General features: G+C 40.4%; 1 protein-coding gene across 1 annotated transcript in view; it reads left to right on the forward strand.

Moving 5' to 3' along the window:
• Window positions 1-10,839, forward strand: part of dock1 (dedicator of cytokinesis 1) — a 182,771-nt gene that overhangs the window by 127,012 nt on the left and 44,920 nt on the right. Inside the window, 1 exon segment of the mRNA XM_020605212.1 lies at window positions 3,583-3,677. Coding sequence (XP_020460868.1) covers window positions 3,583-3,677 — 95 coding nt within the window.

Below are 10,839 nucleotides of genomic sequence, written 5' to 3' on the forward strand. Positions count from 1 at the left end.
CACACACACACACACACACACACAGTAAAACCTTGGATTGCGAGTATAATTTGTTTCGGCAACATGCTCGTAATCCAAAGCACGTGTATATCAAAGCGAATTTCCCCATAAGAAATAATGGAAACTCATGATTCGTTCCACAACCACTTATTCATATAAAAATGATTGCACTAATACAAAATACAAGGTCAAAGTGTTTATTTGTCATATGCACAGTTAGGAAACATGTTTCCCTGTACAATGTCATTCTTACTTTCCTGTCCATGAGTGCCACATAATACAAGTGAAATATGAAGTAGATGAGCAATAACACAAATCTAAATGGGCAGTAACACAAATCTAAGGCACTTTAAAGGAGCAAGTGAAGGAAGCAAATAAAAAAGAAGAACGCAATACAATGCAGAGAGAATATATGCTATATGGGAGCTGTGATGTGCATATATTCAGCAGTGAGTGTGCAATTATGCATGTGCAAAATGAGTATGTAAACAGTACAGATGGAATTACATGAGGTAGATCCTGAGTCAGCTGTTTGAGTCTGATGGCAGTCGGAAAGAAAGAATTTTTCAATCTAGAGGTCCTGCATTTCACACCTCTGTGCCTCCGACCGGAGGGTAGGGGTATGAACAGTCCAAGCTGGGGGTTGGTGGGGTCTTTGAGGATGGAGGCAGCTTTCCTACGCACCCTGCGATGGTAAATGCTCTGCAGAGAGGGCAGTGGAGTCCTGGTGATCTTCTCCACAGTCTTTACCTAAAGTGTATTTGAAAACTCATCTGTACCTTTTGGCATTTGACCCGGTATGAGGCTTTGTTTTGCTGAGGATTTTTGTTTTATGATGGGTGGTTGTTTAATTGCAATTTTGTTTTATTATTGTGCTTTGTGTTAAGCACTTTGGTCAGCTGTTGCTGTGTTAAATGTGCTATATAAATAAAGTTGATGATGATGATCTCCTTTGTCTTGTCCGTCTTGAGGCTGAGATTATTGTCCTTGCACCATGACACCAGACCGGCCACCTTCCTCCTGTAGACTGCTTCGTCCCCACCAGTGATGCGACCTATCACTGCGGTGTCATCCGCAAACTTTATGATGATGTTGTCTTTGTGGGAGACGACACAGTCGTGGGTGAACAGCGTGTAGAGGATGGGACTGAGGACACATCCCTGTGGGGTGCCACTGTTTAGAACAATGCTGGCTGAAATCCTATTGCCAATCCTGACAGTCTGGGGCCTGCCAGTCAGAAAGTCCAGGAGCCAGTCACAGAGGGTGGGGTGCAGACCCAGTGTGGACAGTTTGTGGGTGAGTTTGTGGGGGACAACTGTGTTGAAGGCGGAGCTGTAGTCAATGAAGAGTATCCTGATGTAGGAGTCTCCATTTTCCAGGTGAGAAAGGGAATAGTGGAGGGCAGGCGCGATGGCGTCTGAGGTGGCTCTGTTGGGCCGGTAGGCATACTGCAAGGGGGTCCAGGGTGTCCGGCATACTGCTCTGAATGTGGGCCAGCACCACTCTCTCAAAATACTTCATAATAACTGGGGTGAGTGCCACTGGCCTGTAGTCGGTTAGTTTGTCGTGGAGTTTGCTGAGAGCCTCCAAGGGATTAGCTCTTGGGCTAACATACACAACAGCCAGAAACACAGCACTATGCTCTCTTGCTAGATAATAGGGCCGGCATTTCAGCAATAAAAACTCTACGTCTGGCAAACAGTGCTTATAAACACTCTGTACATCTCCGCACCACAAATTATTGATAAACACACCACCTCCTTTTGCCTTCCCCGAAAGAAACAGCAATGTGTTCTCCCCGGTGTACAGACTAGGTTTGCAGCTGGATCATGGAATCTGGGATTTTGTCAGAAAGCAAAGTCTTGGTGAGAATTAGAGCACAGAATTCTCTTATTTCTGGTTGTGTTGTAATCCTAGCCCTTAGCTCGTCCAATTTGTTTTCCAGAGACTGTACGTTAGCAAGGAAGAGGCTGGGTAGTGGCAGTCGGGTAGCGTGAGCTTTTAGCCTAGCATGGAGTCCCCGTTTTTTGCCCCGTTTGCGTCTCCGCTGTATGAGTTGGCGATGTCCAACAATGCCTGTCTGTTGTATGTTAGCAGTGCATGACATTTGTGCACTGCAGAAAGAGTAAAAAAACACACAAAAAAGAAGATAACGAAGAAAAAGCCGGCATTCGAGAGTGGAACGCGCAAACACATCTGCCTCGGAGGACGCCATGTTGATTTCATTACAGTATAAAGTAAAAAAAATAAAAAATTAACCTGCACTTTACCTTTGAAAAGAATTGTGGCTGGCGTGAGGGGCCATTGTTGCAGTATAGATGTTGACTATACGAGTGAGGCACAAGAACCATCGGCTCAGTTGTGACATGACGCTCTGCAGACAAAGACCTCGCTCGCTTATCAAATTAAAATTTTTGCTCGTCTTGCAAAACACTCGCAGACCGGGTTACTCGCAATCCAAGGTTTTACTTTATATATATATATATTTTTTTTTTTTTTTACAAATCTCTAGCTAAAAATGAACTGCGAACATTGTACTTCTCCAAATATAAACAGGTGCAACAAGTAATAGAAACAGAGGAAATCAATCCCACAGTAAGTTTGTAAGTTTGTATTTGCAGTGTTTTACCATGGGTTGGATACACTGTACATATACTTGCATATACAGTACATGCATTTCAAGTGTAGTGCCAGTAATTCCTTCAGTGTGTAGTATTTGTCAGAGATTTGGACACAGTTTTCCCTTCTCCAGAGTGTTTCTGTGGGCTACTTTATGCACTTTATGTACACCAAATACTTCCAATGCATGAGTGAACACGCAGTATAGACATGAATGTGAGATGCTACACACTGTACAAGTTATGCTTTTGGTCTGTGCCACTGTGTGTGTGACGTGAACTGTTGCATGACTGATCAGCTGGTCACGGCTGATCAAGCTAAAAACTGGCCAGTTCTCATCCCCAGCCGATCGTTCAATGCATCTTAATTAAGTAGTGGTAAAAAAATCAACATGAATACCTCTGTGACACTCATGGTTGTACACAGGGCTTGTATAGTTGCCATAGCAGGACAGACAATCACTATGATGAAGCTGGATCCTTCCACAGATTTAATATCCCTGAATCTGGCATGGGCCATATCCACATTTCAGAACTGGCTGCAACCCAGAGGACTTTGTTCTTTTGCAGTTTTTCTCAAAATACACAACCACAAAGCACGGGGAGTGAGCATCTACAGCCAGAAATGGATTTACAAGCATATTTATGTTTCTAGTTATCAATTTGACATGTTGTCCTTTAATGACTTAATTATCTGACCTGTTAATGTTATCCAAATACCACATGAACAGTGTTCCTATAAGTAAGAAGGTTGTAATCTCATTGTACTGCTACATGTGAGCATTAATAATATGCTGGATTATTGCTCTCATTTGCCACTTGCAAAAGGGAAATACAGTACACAACCTTAAGAACCAATCTAAAACTTTTTCCCACCTGAAAGCCACCAACTAGTTGGTTTGCTCTTGTGTTGGAGATGGGAAGAATAACAGTTTTCATTTCAAAAAGTTTCTCTCTCTTGCAGGATTTCCTAATGGAAACATTTATCATGTTTAAAGATCTCATTGGCAAAAATGTCTACCCCTCAGACTGGATCATAATGAACATGATGCAAAATAAGTAAGTACATCACTGCTGGACACACATGCACACAAACATAAACCATGCTGCTTTGAATTTTCTACACTGTTGTTGCTAAGGAACAGCAGTCAGAAGTGGGTAAAGATATTTTCCAATGTTTTTCTCTCCATGCAAATATCGGCAGAAGGGCCTCAGCAGTGTAGCAATCAGATGAGCAGTCAGCGCAGTCGCAAACAGTCACATGAATTTTAGATGCTCGGGTGTATACTGCCTGCTAATCCCCAAACTTAGTCTCAGCATCTCTTGACACTGCTGCTTGTTGTGCTGCTGCGGCCTTCTGTTTTATTAATGTAAACCTCGCCTGATTCCATTTTTGTTGAAAATATAAAAAGAGATCAATGTGCTTTGCAGTTAGTTTAGTCAAGAGCAATTTTTTTACGCTTGTCACAACAGAATTTAGAGCCATTAAAGTATTGAAAGGCTTTTAAAAAAATCTTTTTTGTATCTTTTTAGAAGAGGTGTACCAGAATGTGCTCTAGTGCTATATTATGAAATGGCAAAGCAACAACTCAACTGTCAGATGAAAATATTGTCTGCTTTGATGGTTTGGAAAGAAATTTTCCTCTACCTCACCAACATCCAACCATTATTAAAACTGGATGTGGATGTATTTTACACACTGGCCAAATATCCATGATCACTGTGAAACTGACATACTTCATAAAAGAGCACTCCATCACAATAAGCTGTTTAAAACATTTCACAAGATATATCCAGAGATAGCATCCTTTTTTTATTTGCCAAAGTCTAGTACCTACATCACCCACAATGCAGCTCAGATGCTGACAGTTCAGTTGGGCATTCAGGGGTTTTAGGCTAGTAGTAGCTAATATATTCTCAAGCTCCTAGCTTCAAGCAGAGAAGAGCAGGCTACAGAGATCTGGTAAGCCTACTTCTTTCTAGCTCCACACCCACAGGTTTTTTTCCATTTCAAACTTGAGGTCTTCAACTCCAACCGATGTTGTCTCAAATGACTTCTGTTGTGTCAGTCTGTCTGATTTCACACAGTTCCTTCTGGAGCCGCAAAAGGTTTTATACAACTTCCTCACATACTGTTTGCAGCAGTACCCAGTGAGACCTGTAAACAGACTTTGATGTGTAAAATAGACTTTAATGGAGCATGCATCACAAGAAACACAATGAAGAACACTAAAACTGAAATAACAAGGCTTTTCACCTAATAATGTCCCTTGGACTGTATTTGTGGGAGCGGAGCTTCAAAGTGGCCACTTAGAGAGCATGTGCAGAGCGCTTTGGGGCAGGCCCCTTCTGAACTCATTCTAACATCATCATCAGTTAGGATATTTGGCTAGAGATTGCCTTGCTACTCAGTTTTAGTTTTATTGCTTTCATCAGTCCATGTGATTGCTACAAGTCAGATTGCTTTTCACCCCAAAACCATCGCTGCCACCTGGGTCACAATGCAGAACACATCAGTGCAGCTTGGTGATGATTATCCCCTGTGCCCAGCAGGTGTGCAAATCACACATAACAGTCCTGACCATCTTGAGTCGCACACACTCTGAACACATCATCAGCACATGCTCCAAAGTGCATGCACTGGACTAACAGGCGGTTCAGACATGCAATACCCACTGTGATCATGCACTGTCTAGAGCAGCTTTGGGGGTGTGATGAGCATCACTGAGCTCCCAACAGTTCATTCTCAGGTCATGCTTTGTAGCATATAACAGGTTTTATTTTTGGCTGGCAGACTGGAGGCCAATGTGTCATCCTTCATACCCCCATACAATCTTGCCCATTTGAGCCTTTTGTCTATTTCCACTGGTTTGTGACCACTGAAAGATTTAACTTTGCTTTCTAATCAGTGCATTTGGCCACCTACTGAAGTTAAATAATTGCTCAAGTCAATGAAATACACACCTGTCAAAGTCTTAGACATCTCACAGTCTTTATAGTCAAGCCTGTTTGAATATTGCACATGCCAGCTTCACAACAAATTAGCAGAACTATTCTGTTTGTCACCATTAATTTCTATGCGTTTCGTCAGTTTTTCTGCTCCCCACATCAAGAACCCAGGATGACACTTTGGTTCATCTAATGAGAGAGCTGTAAATGTTTTGCATTAACAATGTAAGTGCTGGGCACGTTTTGATCGTCAGATCCCTTGAGACTGATTGAATTCATGACAGTCTCTTCGAACTGTCACATCCTGGTGGCTGTAGCATTAAAGTAGGACCCTCACTTCATCCAAAAGTTCATCTATAGATTTTATATACAGTATGTTCATCTAGCTGTGTTAAATTCTGTTGGTGGACATGGCCACCCAGGGACAGAAAAACATGGGTGTTGCCCATTTGCAGATTCAATAGATGTGAAACAACTTCAGCATTAGTAAAAGTCAAAGAACTTGCTTTCCTTTTATTCTTGTTTCGGTCTCTACCAGAAAAATATCTGGCTCTTAACCTTTAGATGTTTCACTGCATTCATCAGCTAGTTGGTAGGTTTGATTGTCTGCCATTTGGTGCTGGACAGGCAGTGAACATTGGGTTTATCGCCACTTATTTGTGAGAAAAGGTGTTGAGATTGAACTGAGAGACTTGAGTCTATGGGTTCGCTGCAATAGGCGACAGTCATTTGATCCTATGCTAATACCAAATTTTTGTTTAGTAGTCTTTAAAATAATTGCTTGGTGTTCAGGTGATTTAAAACATGCATTTTATTTATGTATCTTCAAAGCTCAGTTGACACATTTTAAAGCTTTTAAAAATACTTGTTGAATGTTCACAAAACAATTTTCCATTTCTTGTTCATAGTGCCTTGTTTCTGGGCAATTCACACATGCCACATTCAGCACACTGATTGCCACTCACAGCACCGGCAGATGCTTCTTTCATGTCCACATATTATGATAGCATCCCTTAATGACTTAGGCATCAGCAGTAGCGCAGTCATTTCCTCCCACTCCTTCTTCTTCACCCATCGCCTCTTACTCCTCCATGTTGTAAACTGATTTATGGGCTCTAATTGCCTGAGGGGCAGCTGTATCAGGCTGTTTAGCCGCTGTCTGCCTTTTCTCTCGTGCCTACTGGCAACTAAGTTGAAGTAGAGATGGACTGACATTTGTTCTCCAAAATGACAGGGAACAAGTTTACACACACATGGTCGCTGTTGGCGGAGGACCTGACTGCATGCCCTCTGACCCAGATGTTTCTTAGGTCGTATATACAGTGTCTTATTTGGTGGTTAATGCACCAAACTGCGCTTTGAGGATTCTCACCTTGAGGTCCAACTTGTAGTTCCCATTCTTTGGCTTGTCTAGTATCATTAAAAAGACCCACTGTATATTTCGCTTGCACTTTTCATTTTAACAGTCTTTGTCACATAATCACCGTAAAATAAAAACATTAACATAAATACATTTTGTAAAATTAGGTACTTAAAATAAGTATCAAACAATTGAAGCTCCTTTAATTGTGGCAATGTTGCAAAAGCTTTAGGAATGTAGATATGGCACTCAGTGTTGAATTTACTTTTGCCTTTTTAGAGGTACAAGTGCCCTGAGGGTAAACCTGGATTTTTGTTCAAGGGCGCTGACTGAATTAGCACCAGTTGGCATTTGCTTAACCACTACAGTCACTGTCTGTTTCCTCCTAGGAATGAAAAACCTCCCTTTTTTTTTTACAAGACCCCAGCTGTTGGCTGCTTTGTGCAGTCAGCTAAATGTGCTCCTTTACAGATTTGCATAGTAAACTTTTCAAGAGCCCTGCGCGCTTCAACCTGATGGCCCACCCGAGATGTGCTGATTCACAGCATACTGAGTGCAGTCATCATCATCATCAGTCTGAACAATGTTCACTGGCAATCTTGTTTTTTCTTGTTGCAAAGTGAAGCACTTAAACAGCTGTGGATGTTGCAGCAACCAAAAGACTTGATTAACATGCTGAATAAAAAATTATGCTAAATTATAGATGATCAAGTGTAATTAGTGATATTTAGCAAATTGATAGTGTTTAGTCTTTTTCTCTCCCAGTCTGAAAGGATTAAGCTTTAAGATCACCAATTACTCTAACGACAAAAAGAAAGTTAGCAAATCAAGGAAAATATTGTTTAATAATCGCTAAATAAATACAAATTTAAAGGTTATAATCAAGTTTTTGAAGTTGTAATTTTCTCTGTTATCTGCATGCATATAGAGGAACTGAACAACTGTCTTCTTGCAGTGATGGTTTTATTTTCTTCTTTTTTATGTGCAATAGACTATAGTACATACGATGTCTTTTTCGTGACTAGCAGAATTACTAGGACATGTGAATATACTTTTAATGCATTAGGTTTGAGTAACACCAGATAGCCCCTTCAAAATCAGTTCATTTCCCCAAGTAACACCCCAAGTTTATTCCAGAGCTGTTAATTGTGTATATAGAGGAGCGTATTGAGAGATGAATTGGGAGTTCTCGGAGAGCCCAGCATGGCAGATGAAAAGATGAAAGTTGAAAGTCAAAGAAGCAGCTCTTTAACTCAGTAACCCATGCCATCAGTCCCTCACAGACTCATTAGGAGAGGATTTCTGGTTTAGAGTTCTCTCAGACTAATCAAGGACCTAGGGGGCAGTTCTGGAAGGCAATAAGAAAGGAGGACTTACCAAGAGTGAAAAGGCTGCCAGCAATGTAGTGATCCTGAAGCCCCCCTACAACCCACCACCCAACAGTTCCTGTGGGCTTATGGATATTTGATTGACATACACTTTTTAAACATTGCCCACTGATCAGATGCTAAGAGTATGAAGAATCCTAAGCAAGAAAATGACAAAACTTGACCAAAATCTTTACATTTGATTATGAAATCCTTGTATTTTAAACCCTTTTCTTCAACATAGTAAACTGTTCAGGTGGACCTACTACCACCTACCCACATCGGAGCTAGGGGAAGTATTCAGATCACTTACTTAGGTGAAATTAGCAATGCCATGATGTGAGAAATATTCTAATACTAGTACTAACACTTTGTCCTTTGCTTTCATAGAAATGGGTTACAAGGAAATGATACTGAAATCAAAGCATTCATTTTACAGAACTCCCCCTGTTTGGGTGTTGTTTTGCAGTTGTTAAGGCAAGTGCAATATTTCCCTATAAAGTAGAATATTTAGATGGGCAAATGAGCACAAAATATAAAATTAGTTTCTTCAAGAAAATCTGTATTTCAAAGTTGTACAGTACTTTACTTTTCACCTCTGTTTTGTAAAGTACCCTAATTGTTTAGTTTCTTGTGCTGGCAGAGGAGTGAAATGATATTTTTTTCTTTCTAGTATAAAATACGGATCAGTTACTACAGTGAAGAAGATTGGAGAGACAGTAAATATGCTGCAGCTCTTTTTTGCCTTTCCTTTCTCAACATAACCGACGTGTTTGCAGTTTGTGTCTTTAGGCCGACAGCATGTCAAACCAAATGTCCCATTTTGTGATTGCATAACTGATGTATACTTAATATGACATTCAAACTAGCTTTGCATCACATTGCAATCAGTACTGGCTAAAAGAGCACCCTTAGCATGAATGTCACTCGGTTAATATGCAAGGCCCTGTATAATTATCTCTAATACACTTATTGTTATGCTGTTGAGGGTATGTATCTGAGTTTCACTGTGTGAAACACAACTGTTTTCAGTAGTGTGGAAAAGTTTTCTTGAAAACTTTTGGTGTGCAAAAGCTCCATACAGTATGTTATTCTTCACCCTCCCGTTTTCTGCAGGCATATCATTTGTATTTAGAAAATCGTGACTAAACACAAAATGTTAAAGGTTTTGATTGTTAGAAGCTGGTTTATTGGCTTTGTGAGTCATCTGGTAACTTTGAATATGCCTCATTATCTCATCCACTGCTCAGCATGAACTGCACCAGTACTCTGACTTGAGTGTGCAAAGTGGGAGTTTTCCTGCTCGCTAGTATTTGGAATTCTGTCCAAATCAGCCCGTGTTGCCTCATTAGTAATCTGTTCACCTCTTCACAAACTTTTGGCATGGATAAAAAAAAGCAGTCTTTGCTGTCACTGATGCATCTCAGATCTCTTTGTTTACAGGCAGGCGGAAGCCAGTGCACTTCAGCTATGACGCGGGCATCACGCTGCCTATTGCTGCCAAGTCAAAGGGACTGCAGCTTTTTTCACAGTATTTGCATGACAGACAGGGTACCAGTGGCCTGTGGCATCAGTCACATAATATCTTTTCTATTGTCATTTTAAACTGTCTCTAACAAACACATATACAGTATCCAGCGTTTTACTTGGCCTGTGTCAGTTTATTTTTTCACAGAAGAATGAGTCTTCTGGTTCTAACAGTAACTAAGTTCTATAGATGTAATTATTCCTATAGATCTCTCCTTATTAATCACTGACTGTATCTACCTACATATAATCTAATGGTAGGGATGCAGAGCATCCCTTAGCTTCCATGGGGGCTGCTGATCAGTATAAATTGAGTTTTTCTGACAAGTCATGACTAACTTTAACTAGAGGAATGTTGTCACATTGGAGTGAGATTTGGGTTAAAGCTATGTTGACAGAAAAACTGATCTAATATTAGATCAGGTGTCTGAAATAAAGTTAGTCTAATTTAATAAATTGGTTTTAGGATAATTTTTGACCTTGTCTTATCTCATAGCACAGGCAGATATGCCAGCTATTCAGCAACAGTATGCAAATAGATTGTGATCATCATCAGTGATGCTCTCTGAACTCATTTAGCAAGTATGATTTGCTGATAACTTTTCATTAGCATATATGCTAGGTGTCTGTGATGCAGATCATTTGACACAGCTCAAGACTGTGTCCTACGGCTGCAGAAAACCAGCTGATTTAATCTTATTTATTTTTTAAAAAACAGCAAGGGTATGAAAAACGAATCCTCTCTGGTTGGTCCAGAAATGTAAGTGTACAGCACATCCATCAATAAGCAGTAATAGAGCGATTTGTCTGACACTGACAGTTTGATATTTATTATAATGATACCCTAGGTATAATGTATCAAAATGACTCTAATGTGTAGGAGTTGCTATGCTGCTCTTGCACTGCCTAATTAGAAAGTTAAAGGATCTCTAAGTTATGTATTTGTTTCCCAAAGCAGAAAACGGGGAAGCCTGTGATTTCTAGAGATGATTAAAACTACTGTGATTTCCCTGCTGAA

Source organism: Monopterus albus, unplaced genomic scaffold (genome assembly GCF_001952655.1).
Source record: "Monopterus albus unplaced genomic scaffold, M_albus_1.0 scaffold69.1, whole genome shotgun sequence".
Lineage (NCBI taxonomy): Eukaryota > Metazoa > Chordata > Actinopteri > Synbranchiformes > Synbranchidae > Monopterus > Monopterus albus.